The sequence below is a fragment of the Lagenorhynchus albirostris genome, chromosome 13, assembly GCF_949774975.1.
Source record: "Lagenorhynchus albirostris chromosome 13, mLagAlb1.1, whole genome shotgun sequence".
Lineage (NCBI taxonomy): Eukaryota > Metazoa > Chordata > Mammalia > Artiodactyla > Delphinidae > Lagenorhynchus > Lagenorhynchus albirostris.
In genome coordinates this window covers 67522931-67542390 of record NC_083107.1, presented here as the reverse complement: position 1 = coordinate 67542390, position 19460 = coordinate 67522931, and the positions used below count along the sequence as shown (strand labels likewise).

Below are 19460 nucleotides of genomic sequence, written 5' to 3'. Positions count from 1 at the left end.
AGAAATCAAAGAGGAAATCAAAAAATACCTAGAAACAAATGACAATGAAAACAGGATGGCCCAAAACCTATGGGATGCAGCAAAAGCTTCCCTTCTAAGAGGGAAGTTTATAGCAATACAATCCTACCTCAAGAAACAAGAAGCACCTCAAATAAACAGCCTAACCTTACCCCTAAAGCAATTAGAGAAAGAAGAACAAAACAACCCCAAAGTTAGCAAAAGGAAAGAAATCATAAAGATCAGATCAGAAAAAAATGACAAAGAAATGAAGGAAACGATAGCAAAGATCAATAAAACTGAAAGCTGGTTCTTTGAGAAGATAAACAAAATTGATAAACCATTAGCCAGACTCATCAAGAAAAAAAGGGAGAAGACTCAAATCAATAGAATTAGAAATGAAAGAGGAGAAGTAACAACTGACACTGCAGAAATACAAAGGATCATGAGAGATTACTACAAGCAACTCTATGCCAATAAAATGGACAACCTGGAAGAAATGGACAAATTCTTAGAAAAGCACAATGTTCCAAGACTGAACCAAGAAGAAATAGAAACTATAAACAGACCTGTCACAAGCACTGAAATTGAAAATGTGATTACTTGAGGACACAGGGAGGGGGTACTGTAAGCTGGGACAAAGTGAGGGAGTGATATGGACATATATACACTACCTAATGTAAAATAGATAGCTAGTGGGAAGCAGCCCCATAGCACAGGGAGATCAGCTCGGTGCTTTGTGACCACCTAGAGGGGTGGGATAGGGAGGGTGGGAGGGAGACGCAAGAGGGAGGAGATATGGGGATATATGTATACGTATAGCTGATTCACTTTGTTATAAAGCACAAACTAACACACCATTGTAAAGCAATTATACTCCAATAAAGATGTTTAAAAAAGGGAAAAAAAAAGTCTGTATCAGGCACATCTTGCAGCTCCCCTGACCGGAGGCTCAAAGTGCAGCCTGCAGCTGATTACCCGACCGTGAAGAGGCGCGGAGACACTGAGAGTAAACACTCAGAAACTTTTACAGCAATTTGACATTGCTCCAGCATCCGAGCATGATTGTTTTTCTGGTCACTCAGTTTTATTTTATCAGTCTGTGACAGATTGGAAGTTAAAATGAAACACAACAGAAGTAGCCCTTCACCTCAGAGCATTTGCGACCCCCTCTGCAGTACGTCCACTTCCACCTGAGGCCTTGACACAGGAACCCCCGCTCCCCCAATGGCACCCAGCGGCCTGTCACCCTGCTCTGGTCCTGCAGTCCCAGGAGCCAGTATGGCCTGTCCAACCACAGTATTTCTTGGCTGGAGAGCTCAGCCCCTCGTGAGCAAAACATGGAAGAGGGTGAAGCATCGGCTGGCGCCGCTAACTGGCCTGCCCGAGCGGCCCCTCGTGAACCACGTGGTGTCTGCACGCTGCCTTCTCTGCCACACGCAGGTGAATGTGGCGGCAAAGTAGGTGTCCCTGGACGTGAGAGTTAGCCAGAAACCTTGGGACAGTTCAGCAGTGATGCACATCAGCAAAGCAAGGCCATTGATCTCACTATCTGCTTTTTATTATCCAAAGGAAAATGGCATATTATGAAACACAGAGGAAGAAAATGAAGTCTGAGTAGTAGCGAGGCAGCCTCCCTTCCTCTGAACCCCAGTGCGTTTAATGCACCCTCCCACTTCAGGACTTCTCATTCTATAGTGTGATTATCTTGTTTACTGACTTTCCCCAGTGATGAGCTCTTTAGGGCAGAGTACATTTTTGCTTCATCTCGAAAGCCCCTGCCCTTTGCACAGGGCTAGTGCAGGTAGGGCAACTCGGAGTCTTTATAACTAAATGTACAAACTCGCATACTCTTTTCTTATTTGACTTGTAATAATGCATGTGGTCCTACTCTCATACCAAATCATAACTGATTTTTAAATAGTTAAAAAAACCCATAGGTCATTCTGTGCCATGCTAAAAGATGCCTTAACTCTCACCGGTCAAGAGCCCCATGGTCGGGAATGCTCACGGCCACCATCTCTGAGTTTCAGACAGGCAGCTCTCTCTTCTCTTTTGTACAAGTCTTAAAACTTCCCTGCACTTTAAACCAAATACATACACATGTACATACATATGTTTAGATAGAGGTGTGTGTGTGCACATATAAAACATGGTACCTCTTGGTAAAGCATTCCTCTAGACCTGGGGTTCCCACACCTTTCCTCTGGATCCATATTGGTGCCTACTCAGGGCACCCCCTTTGCAGATTCTAGTTTAATTTTTGCATGAGCTAGAGGTAAGTGATGACTTAGCAAGTTGAACATTGAAAGAATCAAACCTATTTCTCCATTCAACCCATTAATAACATACCTAAAGTGAACCCTTTGGCTTATAGAAACAAAGATAATTCCATCATAGAGAGTACTGGTAAAGAGTCAAGAATAAGGTGGGGTGGGTGAGAATGGCCATTTTACAGTAAGAGTGCAGGCAGGCTGAATGAGAAGGGATTAACTGTTGAGTCCACATCAGGCTCTGCTAAGGTGTGACCAGGTTTAAGGTACTTTATGTTAAAGCCCTTTGGATCTTCCCTTTTTTTTTTATTCCTAATCTGATTCTTTTCATCTGTCTTCAACGCTCTGTGTATATGAGCTTCAGCTTCTGTGTTCATAACCTTAGTCTTAACTGGAGCCTGATGGGCTGTACCACACCCACCATCTTAAGAAGGAAAACCTATGTAGGCCTTCCCTGAGCTGCCCACACCAGCATGTAAGAATTGTACTTTTATCCAGGAGACCTTGGTTAGTCCCTATAGGCTAGAACAGGGGGTAGAATTAAGGTAATTAAGCTGGCACCAATGTGTAGGACAGGTAGAGAAGCAATTCCTGGCTGCTGAGAAAGCTTATTGAATTAGTTCAGGTGTGAATTGATTAGTATTTGGAGCTGACCTAAAAGGGTTGGCATGGGAGGCCTAATGCAGTTGTTCTTAGGCTTAACCAAAAGTACATTCAGCTGTGTGAAGTGGACTGATACTTTGAAACATATACATTCCCACTTCTGTTTGTCCACGATGGAAGTAGATGCGCCTCGAGCCCCACCAGTCCCTCCCGGTGGGACAGCGCCTTGTGCACAGTCCTCTCCAGGATGAGCTGCCAACAGTGAGCCTTACCAGAAATGGAAGCAGCAGGATGAAGAGTCAGAGTTGACTCAGAGGTCCTGAGCTTGGTCGAATATTAGACCCAGTCTGTGAGGGTGAGCGAGGAACGAGCTTACGGCTTTTATTTCAGACATGTGGCGTGATTCTTCCCCTGCCGATAGCAGAACATCCTGACGATGTCAGAACCAGGGGTTTAAAATCTGAAGAAAGACTTGAATTCAAGGTCCAGCTCTGTCACATAACTGGAATTCTCAATGAGCTTCCTTCTGTTCCTGAGTCTCAGTGTTCTCACCTGTGAATGGGGTAATACGCCCCCTTGAACATCACAGATGAGACGATATATATGAAAACATTTAAACCAAAAAGCTTGTATTATGACATTCACCAGGCCTCTGGGATTATCAGACTGTAAAGGTGAACAGTCAGAGAAGGATGTGGAGATTTTGAAAGCATCAGAGGGTATTGAGAGACTGGGCTTTCTGGAACTTTCTAAAGGAGGAAGGCTGAGGGCCAAGCCTCCAGGGTTAATAGTCCCTCACCTGGGCTTTGTGAGGGGCTGTTACTCGGATGGAGAAAAGAAGACAGTAAACATTTTAAAAGGAAGGGAAGTACAGGTCAATACGGTGTCGTGGAAATCATGGGAGAAGAACAGAACCGAGCAACAGCGTCAAATGCCATTAAAACCCCATAGATGTGACCATAAAATACTTTCCCAATCAAAAGGAAGAAAACAAGGAAATCAAAGCATCAAAAATAAAAATTCTTAAAAGTCTGAGCTCATGGTACCCAGGGGAATAACTCGTAAGTTCTGGACAAACAACACATCCTGTCCCTCCTCTAGGTCTGTCGTGGCCGTGCGGGTCAGTCTCAGACCTCTGTGCGCTTTCTGATTCATGGCCAGAGAACGTTGCTTGCCCGTAGCAACCCCTGGCTGAGATGGCAGATGAGCCAAAATGCCCCTGAGTAGAAACTCCTTCCAGAATGTCAGAAACAAGCAGTAAATCTAATTTGTAGCACTTGTGGTAGAAAGAACACGGGCTTCAGACCCAGACGGCCCAGGGCTAAGCCTGGCCCCATCTCTTCCTCACGGCTGCCGGAAAGCGCTTGGGCTTGCCACGTGCATGGCCTTACTCCCTAGTAAAAGGGGGCAAGAGAGAACCGTGTGGCAGGAAGCACCCAGCACGTTGCAGGTATTCAGTAAATGTTGACTTCCTTCCTTTTTCTTAGCATTTAAAAAGAAAAAGAAAGAAAGAAAGAAACCAAGGAATGGAACACAAAAATAAAAACCACCATGCCTAATTTTTAGCAAGAGATTTTTCAGAGTTGGGTTAAGAGAGAACCCAGAGTCATACTGTAAAAGCAGCCTTGGTAGCTGCGGTTACTTTCCTCCTACAGGGAGATTTGCCAAGTCACAAGGGGCGTCAGACAGTGAGGCTCGCTGGATGCGGGATCAAGACCTGGGGTTCTGTGTCAGCTGCCCAAGCAGCTCACCACTCTGTACCACAGGCTCCTCAGTTACCAGATGGATAGATGGTTTCCAAGGCCCCTTTCTGAACTGTGATTTAACAAGTATGTCCTCTGTTGTGATAAGACATGGAGAGTTTTAAGTATCTCACCTGCCTAGCTCAGCTCTGCCCTGAAAGCATATCTGTCAAAAAACACAGCCAAAAGGAAGGGAATAGACCAAAGAGGTCTCACTCAGTCCGTGTGTTTCACTCACAGGGACCTCAGGCCTGACTCTTACACCTGCCAATAAGTTTGGTGCACTAGTTCCGTAGTTCCTAGCAGCTTAACTGTCCAGAGAAGGTCTGTGGTATATAGGTATAGCCTAACCTATAGCCTGAGCCGGGAGATGGGGGCAGAGGGAACCAAGAAACTATAGACAGCAGACGCTAGACGCTTAGACACACTTGCGTCGTTCAGCCTGATGTCATGGCTGTATGGCCCACTCTGAGAGCTAATGTTCATAATTGCGACTTTGAGTCATTTAAAGGGGGATATGGGGCTTCCCTGGTGGCACAGTGGTTAAGAACCCTCCTGCCAATGCAGGGGACACAGGTTCGAGCCCTGGTCCGGGAAGATCCCACATGCCACGGAGCAACTAAGCCCGCGCGCCTAGAGCCTACGCTCCACAACAAGAGAAGCCGCCGCAATGAGAAACCTGCTCGCCGCAACTAGAGAAAGCCCGTGCGCAGCAACAAAGACCCAGCTCAGCCAAAAATAAATAAATTTATTTAAAAAAAATAAAGGAGGATATGGAAGAAGTAAATGTGAAGGCTGCTTTAGAAAGATTTCAATCAAAAACAATAAAAAGGAAGAAAAACGTTTTGGAGCTTCCAGTTATTGAGTGCAAATATGCTTCTCTTAGGAGAACGGTGATCCAATACCTTTGCTTGAACATGATCTTATTCCTTTACATTTGGATGTACAAGTTAAGCAACTCAAGTCAAGGGTTTGCCTCAACAAGCTCACCTTGTGTTTCACAATGTATTCTCTTTAATTCAAGTTAGGAGAATATGACAGTTTAAAAACATCATTTTAGACAGCGATCATACTTTCATCTGAAGTGAAATTTCTAAGTGGAGTTGCTATCAAGGAAGAGCATGAATTAATTTCCATTCTCCTACTGTATCCCCCAGCCCTTCTCACAGAAGAAATAATGACTAAGGAGATGGCCAGAAAACAACTAAACAAAAACTTGGATAATTCACGGACCAAATAGGAATCTTGAAATATACAAAGATTGATTACATTTCTGGTCTTTTTTATCCAAGCACAAAGGAAAACTGACCAAGTTTTCATCAGGCTTTCCCTCTGTTCAAATGTTTTCTGGTCTCTGGTCAACTTTTGCTGCAAAACCCATTTGACCTTACATTCTCCAGAGCTATGATTTTTTTTTTTTAGTTTGAAGGAAGAAGATTATAGAATTAAAAATGAAGAGTTCCTAAAGACTCCTGAATTTGCCCCACATGAAATGATGGGCAGAACTAACTTGGAAGCTTAATTGAAAGAACCTGGCTACCTTTAATCTATGGGTTGTATTTTCTCAGCTGGGAGTCAGGTTAGAAAAAGAAATTATATAGACTCAGGTCTGTTTGTTTTAATTGCTTCTAAGAGAAAAGTGAGTAATAATAAGTATCATTTATGAATATCTTCTATGTGCCAAGTGTTCTGTGTATATTCATTATGTCACGTAAACCACCCAACAGTCTTGCAAGGTAGGTATTATCCCATTTTAAAGATGAGAAAACCTAGACTCAGAGAGTTTAATAAGTTGCCTGAGGTCACTCAGGTCATAACCAGTAGACTAGGAATCAAGCCCAGATCTGTCAAATTCCAAAGATCGTATTCTTTCCACTGTACCATCCTGTTCTTACATTCCTTTAGGCTCCAACCTTTATTTATTGAGCACTTTCTATGTGCCAGATGTTGTACCACCTGCTTTACTTTCAACCTGGAGGTTGGAGTTTTTCCAGTTTTATGGATGAGGAAAGAAGCTCAGTTAATCTACCAACGTGATACAACCTCTCAGTGGAACCTAGGTTGCCACCTCCAGAGCACATGTTCTTCACGTGACAATTCAGCCTCACCGAGATAAGCTCTTTCCTGTCCATCTCACCAGATGGAACTGAACCTAAAGCAACCAAAGAATGGAATGGCTTATCTTTAAACGTTTCCATAACCACCTAATCTAGCGGGTCAGACATTTTCCTGTAATTTTGATACCCCAGCACAGTATAAATCTGGAGTGGAGGATGTTTGGCATGTGTAATACACAAATAAAAAATAAGTTCATGTAGGTTTCTGCATAGGGGAATGACATGGTGACCAGGATTTTAACCCTGTCTTATGAGGAAACACAAAATCACTCTTGAGGGGCCTGGTTTCCAAGCACTGACACGTATTTAACCTAAGCTATGTCCCACCCCAATCTTACACCCAATCCCAAATCTCAGGCCCCATGGTAAGGATTGTCCGCCTAGAAAGGTAGAGTTGTTTGAGAGAAAACGGAAGACTCCTGTAAACCGGTTACAGGCCATCCTCAGGCTTGCCACACAGGGCCTCCCTTTGACTGTAAGGGATGCACTAGTAAGTCTTAGGGGATGTTTTTTAAAGAGGAATCGGTTCCCAAGCTGAGACGTGAATGACTGCGCTCCTCTAATAATAAATAATAACATTTTTGATTTATGTGTTATACCTTCCAAAACATTCTCCATTCTAGAAGATTTCTACCATGTTGGGGGTATTTAAATTACAGGACAATTTCTGACCCACCAGAGTGGGTGGTATGGGATATCTCCCCTAGAAATGTTCAAGGCTAGCAGTGCCCACGCAAGAAAATCCACACTCCTTTGCTTTGTGCTCACGACTTTCCACAGTTTGGCGTCTGTATCCAGAGCCTCTCTGCACCGGCCTCCTGTCCTCTGGGCCGGTATTCCCTCTACCCTGATCACCCGCATTCCCTCACTCTCCTTTGCTCTGACTGCTCGACACTGTTCCCTCTGCCTGGAATTCCCTCACCTTTCTCTCTCCCTTCCCCGTCATAACCCTCCCACTGCAACTGCCTGTCTGAATCCTGGTCGTCTTTCAAGGCCCTGCTTATCTAACAAGCCTTCTAGAAGCCCTTAGATGGACTATCTTTCCACCCCACACCCCAGGCAGTTACTATCCCTATTATAACCCTCACCATTGCTTCCCTGCCTGAGTAGGGTGACGGTCAAGTGCATGCTGGTGTTGTCCTGTCAGGGGGAGGACCGGGCTTTGGTCAGCTTGGCCTCCCTAGAGCCGGCTCAAAGTAGTTGCTCCACGAATGCTCGTCAAATTAGATACTTGTTGCTGTTTTCTCTAGGATGTAAAGCTTGTAACCAGACCCTTTCAAAAATAAAAATAACTAGATTCGTTTCAAAATTTTTTTTCTTCATAAAGCCAAGTTAGTCGTCCTTCACTTTGGAGTAGTCTCAGTATTTGCAAATTTGTGCCTGGTAGGATGTTCTAATCTTTAAAGACTGGAATCTAAATGGACCAGTGTCGGTCCTGCTACTTTTAAAAATGTTGTCCTTTCCTTCTAATCATTTGCATTTGGTACATCATCCATGAATTTTTGAAATTAAAAGCCGATGACTCTTTAAAGAATTTGCCCAGCTTTTAAATACCAAGGATTTTGCATTTGAATATATTTAATTTATTTAAGAATTATTTTAATCAAATTCTTCCTCAATTTAGCCAGATTTCTGTTTTAATCCTCCCAGGCCAGGACTTTATTTATTGTGACTACATTCTTTTAAAGATAGAAGTTTAAACAGTATTAAATGCTGTTTATGGTGTTCTCTCTTGCTAGATTTTTTTCTGCATCTCATAGAAACACGTTTCCTTGTTTTGTTGTTGTTGTTTTTTGGTTTGTTTGTTTGTTTGTTTGCGGTAAGCGGGCCTCTCACTGTTGTGGTCGCTCCCGTTGCGGAGCACAGGCTCCGGATGCGCAGGCTCAGCGGCCATGGCTCACGGGCCCAGCCACTCCGCAGCATGTGGGATCTTCCCAGACCGGGGCACGAACCCGTGTCCCCTGCATCGGCAGGCGGGCTCTCAACCACTGCGCCACCAGGGAAGCCCCACATGTTTCCTTTTTTACATGTCTAGTGCAGTCAACATCTCCTCACTTTTATGATCTCTGCCAGTCAGTCCCTAGATACATAGCGACTAATTGCTGTGTGTCTAGCCCAGTGTTCACATGTGGAGGATATAAAATAACAAGAACACTTCATTGTTAGCAGTTCAGCCGAGGCTGGGCTATGGGGATGTGGAGGATGGAGAACTCAGTGAGTGACAGAGCAGGCAAGAGAGGTGTCCTGGAAGAAGGTCACAGAAGCAAGAGCAGGTTGAAGGGACTGAACAAGAAGCCAGGACTGAGGAAATACCAGGATTCACAGGATCCAAAAGGGATGCAACCGCAGGGGACACAGAAACCAGGTGGCATTGCAGGAAGCACGAAGCATAACCTACCATCCATTTCCAGGAAGCATGGGTCCTCAGGTGTAGCATGGGGCCTGCAACATGGGATGTGCTCACAAAACGTGTGATGGGTGAGGGAATGGATGAACCAGGGAAAGCAGACAGAGAAGCACTGGGGTAGGGAAGGCTTCTCATGCTGGGGACCCCTTGGTCCTGACCTCAGCCACTGGTTTTCTCCTTTTCTCCTGGTGAGGACAGCCCCGAGGGGACCTTGTTCAGGAGTATGAGCTGGACGCATGCAGAGTTCTAGGACAGAGGCATTTCCTACAAGTTGAGTCTTGATGAGAAGAAACCCAGATAAACCCAGAAAAGGGAGGAGGGCCCTCCAGGAAGGGAGAGCAGCTTGGCCACGAGCTTCCAAGGCCAGCGTCAGCTCCCTTCATCTTTGCATCACCTGTTGCTCTCCGCATGTACCAAGGTGAGGGCAGTGGTGGAAAAGAAAGCATGATTGATAAAAGAGGGCAGGTTATGGCTTTTCTAAATTGAATATATACAATACCAAAAGAGCCAAATAAAAAAGGAAAATTGTTATGTCTACACAGTATCGAAGCTTTACCGACTTCTTTCCTCTCTACGGAGTATCCCCCAGACTCCCATTCTGATTCAACTTTTAACCTTCTAGAACTGACTCAAAGTGCATGTCATCTGCAGAGCTTCCACCTCAAGCAGGGTCCCCCTTCCTCTGCATGGACACCATGTTCACGCCTCAGCCGTTGTCCGATGTGCTTCACTGTGGGAGCTTCTCCCCCTTTCTCGGGCCTCCTGTTCCCGCCCATGCTCAGGGCATGGATGCCTTCGTTCTCCCTGGCACCCTACCTTTCACTCGGTAAATTTGGGAGAAAAGAAGGGACCCAGCTGACCAGCTGATTTGCCAACCTGACAGTGTTCTCGTGAGAGAATGTACATCTTCTTAGTGCCTGTATAAGCTGTAGTCCAGTTTTATGCAGTTTTCTTCTGTGCTTTTTATTTTTCTTTACAACTGTGGTGTTCTTTTTCCCATGAAGACCATTCAGCTTTCCTGATCCTCTTAGTTTTATAAATGCTCTCATTTTTAAAAATAGTATTTATATGAATATATATATATATATATATATATATATACACATGAGGAACATATAAAACATACCTATGTACTTTAGAAACTAATAAAACACCACCAGGACTTCCCCGGTGATGCAGTGGTTAAGAAGCCGCCTGCCAAAGCAGGGGACATGGGTTCGATCCCTGGTCCGGGAAGATCCCACATGCCACGCAGCAACTAAAGCCCGTGAGCCACAACTACTGAGCCTGCGCTCTAGAGCCCGAGTGCCTAGAGCCTGTGCTCCGCAACAAGAGAAGCCACCACAATAAGAAGCCCGCGCACCGCAACGAAGAGTAGCCCCCGCTCGCCGCAACTAGAGGAAGCCTGTGCGCAGCAACAAAGACCCAATGCAGCCAAAAATAAATAAAATTAAATCTTAAAAAAAAACACACCACCGACTTCAGAAATGGAACATAACACCAGTATCCTAGAAGCCCTAAGCGTGTCCTTCTCAGAAGTAACCACTACCCTCAATTTTTTATGTCAGCTGTGCCCTTGATTTTCTTAATAGTTCTATCAGCTAACATATGTCCATAAACAATATATCATGAAATTTTCCTGTTTTTGAACTTTATGTAAATGGAATCATGTTGACTGTTTTCTGCTGCTATGAACATATGTCTTTGCTTTTTGAAAATCTTTTAAAAATTATAAATATTTAAAGCCTACTCAAGTATATAAAAAGTACAAAAACAAATACTGTGTATCCACCTTAGCCAAATCTCAGTATTTTGATATAAGTGCTTCTGGTTTGGTTTGGTTTTGTTTTTAAAGAAAGAGCACATTATCAAATTGGTTGCAGCTCCCTGAGTAACCCTCTCTGATGCATTCCTGTCCCTCTCTCCTTCCCCATTACCCCCAGAGGGAACTACTATCCTTAATTTGGTGTTTACCATTCCTGTGCACACTTTTATGCTTTCTACCACATAGACATTCATAAACAGTGTGTAATAATGTATGCATGTTTTTGGACTTTGTAAGTATATACTTAACAATGTTCATCTATAAATTGCTTTTTTCACTGAACATTATGTTCTTGAGATTTATCTATGTTGATACATGTAGCCCTAGCTCATTTGTTTAAACAGCTATAAGGTCTTCCATTGAGGAATGTACCACAGTCTCCAGTTGATGGACATTTGAAGATGTTTCCAATTTTTGTTATCACAAACATTGCTACAGCAAACCTTCTCCTAACTACCTTCTTATGCACATGTGGCAGTATTTTAGGAGTAGGAATGTTGAGTTATGAAGTATGTACATCTTCGCTTTTACTGTACAAGAGGTTATAGAAATTGACATTTGCATCATCAGTGATGAGAAATCCCAGTGTTCCACTTCCTTGACAACAGTTGAGAATTGTTGGGATTTAAAGTCTTTGCCAATCTAATGGGTATGAAGTGGAATCTCCTTGAGGCTTTAATTTTGCATTTCCCTTAAATGCTCCTTTCCTTTAGTTCAACAAGCATTTAGCAATGTGTCATGCTGTGTGCTAAGTGCTAATTCATGGCCCCGATCCTTAGGAGTGCTCAGTCTTTGCAGTGATTCCTACCTGATATGGCGAGGCATATCAGAGTCACTTAAGGTGCATTTTCAGGAACCAGAGGTCTGAGGTGGGGCCCAGGCATCTGCAACGTTAATTCCAGGGTGATGCCGACGCTCACGTCCAGTTGAGAACCTCTGAGCTCGTGGCGGGGGAAGCCTAATTCAGCCTGGGTTCGTTTGTGCGGGCAGGTGTGAGAACCTGGCTCTTCCTGGGCCAGTGCTGTGGCATCCCTTTCATCTTGAGATTCTTCTTACAGTTTTATTTGATTGGCTCATTGGGTGTTGAAATGATTAATTTGTATCTATTGCTAGAAAGTACCTCAAAAGCAAATGCTAAACACAATGTAAGCAGAGGCCGGATTTCCTATAACTTCATCTGTCTGGGGCAGCTGTAAACTCGGAAGGAAACAAACAACAGCAAGAGAAGGAAGAGGAGGAGACAGTCTCTGAACTCAGAACAGTGCCTGAGGAAAGCGACCCCGAGCTCACACAGCATCACTTCATATCGTGCAGCCCCTGATCCACGCCAGGTCCTGGTCCTAGGGATGGATAGTCAGCCGTACCTGACTCTTCAGAAGCTGAGATACGTGTGGGATGAAGTAGACAAAAGGCAAAGAGAAGAGGCAAGAAAGAGAGACCATATTGAGACCGAGTTGGCCTTGGTGAGAAGTGGCAAAGGAAAGAGAGCTGGCTAGGAAAAGGCAACAGAAATAAATAGAGAAAGTTCGTGGTCGGGGGCAAGCAGCATGCACATCCCAGTAGCCCTGGGGACCTCGGTACCACACTAAAGGCACATCGACTCTTTAACAGAGGATGGTTTGGGGGGGTCTGGTAGGAAGTATTTGTGAAAGAGCAAGCGAAGTCTTCTTAACACTTGAGACTCTTGTGTATAATGGTCTTTTCATGTGTTCTCTGTCATCGAGAAAAGGCTAAATTATTTTCAATATGTTATATTTACTGAGATGTGAAAGTCTGTACAAAGTTTAGAAAGATATCCATCAAAATAGTTAAAATTAAACACTGAAAATTTATGCTGTAGTTAGAAATTTCACATATATGGAAGAGCGTATAAAGCCAGATATAAAAAAAAAAAAAAACTAAGGAAAAGGATGAGTAGGGGGAGAGAAGGAATGTTTATTTAGTACCTGCTCTTTTTTTGTTCAGTTCTTTCAACAATGCTATAAGAATTATTATCCTCATTTTGCAGATGAGAAAATCAAGATTCAAAGAGATGAAATATTTTGCCTATGGTCTCACCGCTAATAAATGAATGAGGCTAGGAATTGAACCCATTTTTATCTGACTCCAAAGGCTGTAGGTACCTTTTTCCATCATACCGTGCTGTCACCTCCCATATTAGGATTTTTAGCGTTTACAGCAAAATTCAAGAAACTTCAGGCTTTAGTTTGGTAATACTAGTAAAACCCCAAAGGTAATCTGTTTACGTGATCAAATCACTAAAAGATAGTGAAAAATTGAAACCAGTTTAATAAAATGTGGTTAATATTTAGTCTCCTTGGTCACTTAAATGGAAGGCAGTGATAGTAAAAGGAGACACCATTTGATTTTTAATGCCTTGAGTAGGGACACTTCTGAATTGGAAAACTTGACTTTTATATTTCTTGTAGGCAATGTATGGTATTTAACTTCCTAGTGGTTAGAATCTGTGTGTCTCAGAGGTTTAGCGTGTGTGGTTAGTAAGATCGGGGTGGTCAGTAAATAAACGGCAGCTTCCCTAATTGGTTGTGTGCCCACTGTGGGGGCAGCCTGGGAATGAGACGTGTACAAACTACCTTTAGGAAGAATTGACCTCAGTGGGAATCATCTTTGGAAGGGAAGTTTACAACCATTCAACGTGGGGTTAAAACTATCTCCTAATGAGGCTTCGAGGAACCAGAGGGGCCTGAGAGGACTGGAAGTGGCAATGGGACCATCACCACCACAGAGTGACTCCGTGAGCATCTTCCCTGCTAACCCAAGAACACAAGAATATAGAGTTTGGAAGGTTTGGAGAAATGAAATAATGGCTGACTTGTGAATAATGACGAAAATATTTGATGATGTGACTCCCAGGGAAGCAATTATGGTTAACCCCTCGTTTGTTTGGCATTTTCAAGGATTGAACTGTCCCACATAACTGAATTTTCCAGACAACTAAAACTTTCCTATTTATGCGCCTTGAATGTTTTTAACCATGCTTGGTGGAAATGTTTCTGAAATAGATTATACAATTATCCTGCCTCCTTGAACAGAAGCTGCAAGAAATAACATTTCCTTTAGTTGCCTTTGACTGCAGGTCTGAGAAGACCTGATTAAATAGGTTTAAATAGTTAGGGCTTGTAATCATCTCACATAACAAGAAATCCAGAGCTGGGCAGTACCAGAGAATGATGAATTCTCAGCTCAGTGATGTCAGACTGACTTTCCAAAAGCTCATGGTCATGAGATGGGTGCACAGCTCCAAGTCCCAAGATCTCACGTGATAAGATATAGGCAAGAATGAAATGGGGGCTTCTCCGTACATGTGTCTTTAATTAGAGAGGAAAATATTTCTCAGAAGACCCCTGGCCAACTTCCCCTCAGGTCCCATTGGCAGGACTGAGTCACATTTCTATACCTTGGTTTTATGGGAAGTCTGAGGGAGTGAATACCCAGCACTCTCCGACTATGGGGTGGGAGGAGGGCTCTGCCCGTAAAAAAGAAGGATGGAGAATGGCTGTTGGGTAAGCAACCAAGAGTGTTGGCCATATTACCAAGGTTGGGAGTGGACGTCACTATGTATGGTTACAGCTTGAGGGATGGTGGAGCTTTTTGCTCCTACACTGAATCACCCCAGACGCGGCTGCTTTTTGATTTCCTAAGTCTGCTTTTATTTAGTATTCTCTCTCCTTGCTTTATGCCAGACTGCTAATTATCACTACTTGCTGTTAATGTCCCTTGCCCTAATCTTGCCATCATTAGATTTTTTTTTTTTTCTGGAAAAACCATATGATCAAACTTGTTAGAACTATGCCTGAAATGTTGAGAGTATCTGGCAGCTGTCCTGTGGATCCGATACACAGTGTGGCCTTTCTTTTGGCTGTTCAGTGTCACTTTTCCATTGTTGAGGTTTTGGGGGAAGTGAGCAGTTTTTAGAGAGTCTTATGAACTTAGATAAATGTAATGAAGTCTTCTTCTGGTGCAAGGATGAGCACATAGGGGCAGTTACGCTTGTTTACTAGAGAAGGTAAAACTGTCGGAACTTCAGCATGGTTTAGAGAGAGGCAGCAGAGTTTATCAGTGCGTTGAGCTCCCTCTCAAAGCTGCACGGAGGGTGGTTGCTTGGACAGCACCACCAGCTCTGGGACTGTGACCAGTGGAACCTGTTACTGCAGCCACTGTCCAGTATGAGGCAAGCTGATGCAGAACTTCATTGTTCCTGCCTTCTGCCAGGGTGTCAGAGCCCTGTGAGTGACTCCTGTGAAATGCCCAGGTTGAGCAGAATTAGCAGTGTTTGGATGTGACTTGTTTCGACAAGTTCTTGAAGAAAGTAATGCTTCAGAAATGGTTATTGAAATTATACTGAACAAGTGGGGACCATGCCTTCTGTGACTCGAGAGCTGACCAAAATTCAGTCTCTGTATACAGAAAGAAGGAAATAGGAAGCAGTTGTGAACATTATACTGACAGTGAGTAACTGAACCAAATGGAATGGTTCTACTCTGGGAATCAAACCCGAGCTAGTAGACAGGTTGGGTTCTAAGGAAGCAAAGGTTAAAATGTTCAGATTTGACATGGCTGAGATGATGAGCCCAAACTGCTTAGAACCTTGGGAGTTCCATAAAGCAAGTTAGCTGTTTGGAGGCCCACCAGTCATTATTTTACTATGCATCAGAAAATCATGACTTAGCCTATAGGCAAAATCTGAAGTGTCAGAAACATTCGGGGATAAGGAAAACAAGTTTTAGTTTTTTTTAAATTTTGACTAATTTGTACCATTCAAATCATTCTTCTAAGAAAAATGCAAAGTATTTCTCATAAATCGTTTATTTGTTCACTCCTTCTTATGCATAGAACATTTTTAAAGAAGCCATCCTTTTAGTGACTGCTGACTGGTCCAGGCAGGATATACCCTAGTTAAGCTGAGCAAGGTATTTATATTTTTCCAATTTTATTTTCTCATATGTGACTTAATATGTGGATTACCGATTTTACCTTTGAGGGACTCTGACCAGTCCTGCCCCCCCTACAGCCACTGTGCCCCCTGTAGCCACTGTGTGTGAATTTTAATATTGACTTCAAACAAGCTTCCAGCAACTCATTTTCTAGAAAACAAAATAACAGGAACAAAAAATATAATGCATTTCAAAGCTCCAAAAAGCTGGTAGCTTGAGAATCATGAAGCCTATGGTATTATCTGTATTGCTGGGATACTGAAGGGTGACTGTTCTTACTTTGAATTTGTATATTATTGCCATTGAATTTTATTATTTGAAATTATTGCTGTTTTGAAGGGAAGCTTGCATGTTAAACACTTTTCACCAGTGCTATTGCTATTGCTTTGGGGGTTCATCTGAATCTCATTTTAATGTGTGGAAACTTATAAACATAGTTGAAATCAAAGGAAAGAATATGTGAATAGGCATTTTTCTAAAATTAATGAGAGGAAATGAAATGAATGATCAGAAAAGAGATAAACAGTTTTAGAAAACGATATTTATTCAAAGTGACTGAAGACAGGACTTCCCTGGTGGTCCAGTGGCTAAGACTCCACGCTTCCATTCCAAGGCGTGCGGGTTCGATCCCTGGTCGGGGAAGTAAGATCCCACATGCCACGTGGTGCGGCCAAGAAAATGTAAAAAAGAAAAAGAAAAAACAAAAAACACCCAAAAAGACCGAAGACATTACAGATGAAGCTCTGTAAGACGAAGGGATTCCAAAGGGTTTTCTGAATGCAATGACTTATCATTTGAATTGCTCTGTTCTTCATGTTTTGTATTATTCCTATATGCTACCAAATCTTTGCTTTGGCACAAATAGACATGTATTGAAACTGCACTGAGGCACTTGGAAAATGTGATTAAAGAGTGGACATTCAAAATCTTGCCACTTTTCTTTGGTCGTGGTGTGATTCATTTGTCAGAAACCCCCTGCAGCACTGAGTCAGAGTCAGACATACTTAGACGTCTAAGAGGCCTTACCAACTGGACAGTTTTTTAAGTTCACTGCAAGCCTAACTTCCTTCAAGAAATCATTTTGGGTACTTAGTGGGCCTAATCCAAGTCAAATGTCGCCCTCACTGACATGGTGATACATGTATAACTATCTAGTATGTATTTTTCTGTCATGTATTTGCCTCATGGAGCCGGAAAGTTGAAGCCGATACCTCCTTCACAGTGGAGACTTTAGCTTACTAAATTGTAGTTTTGACGTAGTGAGTATGTTGTGAGCAGGTGATACCAGTAAACCCAAGAGCAGGTGGCAATGTGACCAGTAGAAGGAGCTTAGGATTTAAATCATAGGACTAGACTTGAGTCCTGTGTCTGCGTAGCTATGGCCTGAGCAAATTAATAAACCTCTCGGAGTCTGTTCATCTGTTAAATGTAGCTGGTAAAAATAATGTCTGCTTCAAGGAGTAATAAGTATCAAATCAGATAAAGTATATAAAGGTACTCTGCAAAGCTATAAAAGTCTATACACATTTTTCTTATTATTTTTTGTAAATTAATTAACGTGCCTGTTCTGTGTCCTTCAAGTAGGTAACATTTACAGAAATACATATTAATATGCCTTGAGGAATGTGCCATTGAAACAGTCTGCATTTTTAATGATTTGCCTCAACTGAAAGCAGGAAGTCATTTTTTTAAATTATTTATTTGGCTGCGCCAGGTCTTAGTTGCAGCACACGGGATCTTCATTGCTACGTGTAGGATCTTTAGTTGCAGCATGCAGGATCCCTGGTGGTCCAGTGGTTAAGACTCCACGCTCCCAATGCAGGGTGCCCGGGTTCGCTCCCTGGTTGGGGAACTAGATCCCGCATGCATGCCACAACTGAAGATCCCGCATGCCGCAACTAAAGGAAGTCATTTTATTTTTAAAAATTGAGTTAAAGGATCCCAAAATGAACAAATAAAGCACATAATACTTGTTAACAGCAAATATTAGAATCGGTCTATACTGCAACAGTAGACATATGTAGTCCCTGTTGCATTCCATTAAGGCGCTCCTACTGGTTTAGGAGATATATATGGTAACACACGTGGAAAAATGTAAAACTGCTGAGTATCAAAATTCACTGCTTGATTGGAAGTAAGTGATGACGTTTTTCTTTTTTCTGGTGGCCCAGTTGCCATATCCTATAAAAAAGAAAGATTATCACTTGCCCTCTTGATCCCCTTTCCAAATCCATTCTTTAAAGATGGTCTCCATCCCACCTCCTCCATCGAATTCTAGATGAGGAAGACAGTGCCTCACCTTTGAGGAGTTTCTGATATAATGGAGACTTAAAGCACATATACAACTAACTCCTCTATGGAATAGTGGACAAGGTAAGTGCCACAGCAGGTCAGGTGGCTGGGGGTGGCCAGCTTCTGTAACCATTTCCCAGTCTTCCTTCAGCATCTGCACATCACGCCTCATATTGGTTGAATTTTTATTTATGGGTGACTTGCCTCTCCTCCTAGATTGTAAACTCCATGAAGACAGGGAAGGCACCTTGTATTTCTTGGTCTCTCTCTCTCCATACCTTTTACCTAAGCCTCAACCAGTACTTGTGGTTCAAATAGTCTTGTACCCAACATTCAGGTTTAGCCCAAAAAGTGTATTAAAAGGCATTTAAGCCCTAACTTTCTTTTCCTTTCTTCTGTCTTTGCAGTTGACCTGCCCCTGTTTTTTCCTCGAGACCAGCCGACTCTCACATTCCAGTCCGTCTATCACTTTACCAACAGTGGACAGCTTTATTCCCAGGCCCAGAAAAATTATCCATACAGCCCCAGATGGGATGGAAATGAAATGGCCAAAAGAGCAAAGTAAGTGAATCAATTGTTATTTCTTGCAAATAGAAACATTTTGTTTATCTAGTCCAGGAGCTGGGCAAGCTACTGCCTGGAGGCTAAATCCTGCCCTGTGCCTGTTTTTGTAAATAAAGTTTTATTGAAACAGCCACACCCATTTTTAAACTTATTTTCTATGGCTGCTTTCATGCAACCATAGCAGGATGAGTAGTTGAAACAGACCACATGTGGCCTGGAAAGCAAAAAATACTTGCTATTTGGCCCTTTATAGAAGAAGTTAGCCAACTCCTCATCTAGCCTCCTCAGGTGGATTGCCTTTTTTTCTTTTTAAATGGGTTATATGATTTTTCTGAAATCTACCTTTCTATTTATTTTATTTCTTTTTTTAAGATTTATTTATTTTTGGCTGCGTTGGGTCTTAGTTGCGGCGCACAGGCTCTTCGTTGTGGTGTGCGGGCTTCTCTAGAGTTGTGGCACGAGGGTTTTCTCTTCTCTAGTTGTGGCACGCAGGCTCCAGGGCATGTGGCCTCTGTAGCTGTGGCAAGCAGGTTCCAGAGCACTTGGGCTCTGTAGTTTGCGGCACGCAGGCTCTCTAGTTGAGAAGCGCGAATTCAGTAGTTGTGGCACACGGGTTTAGCTGCCCCGCGGCATGTGGGATGTTAGCTCCCTGACCAGGGATCCAACCCGCGTCCCCTGCATTGTA

The 19460-nt window shown here is 43.0% G+C and overlaps 1 protein-coding gene across 4 annotated transcripts in view; it reads left to right on the top strand.

Annotated features, from left to right (window-relative positions):
• Positions 1 to 19460, top strand: part of BABAM2 (BRISC and BRCA1 A complex member 2) — a 449417-nt gene that overhangs the window by 389068 nt on the left and 40889 nt on the right. For all 4 annotated transcript variants that reach the window (XM_060169815.1, XM_060169818.1, XM_060169816.1 and 1 more), the window contains one exon: positions 18619 to 18772. In XM_060169815.1, the coding sequence (XP_060025798.1) occupies positions 18619 to 18772 (154 nt within the window). The remainder of the gene's footprint in view (positions 1 to 18618; positions 18773 to 19460) is intronic.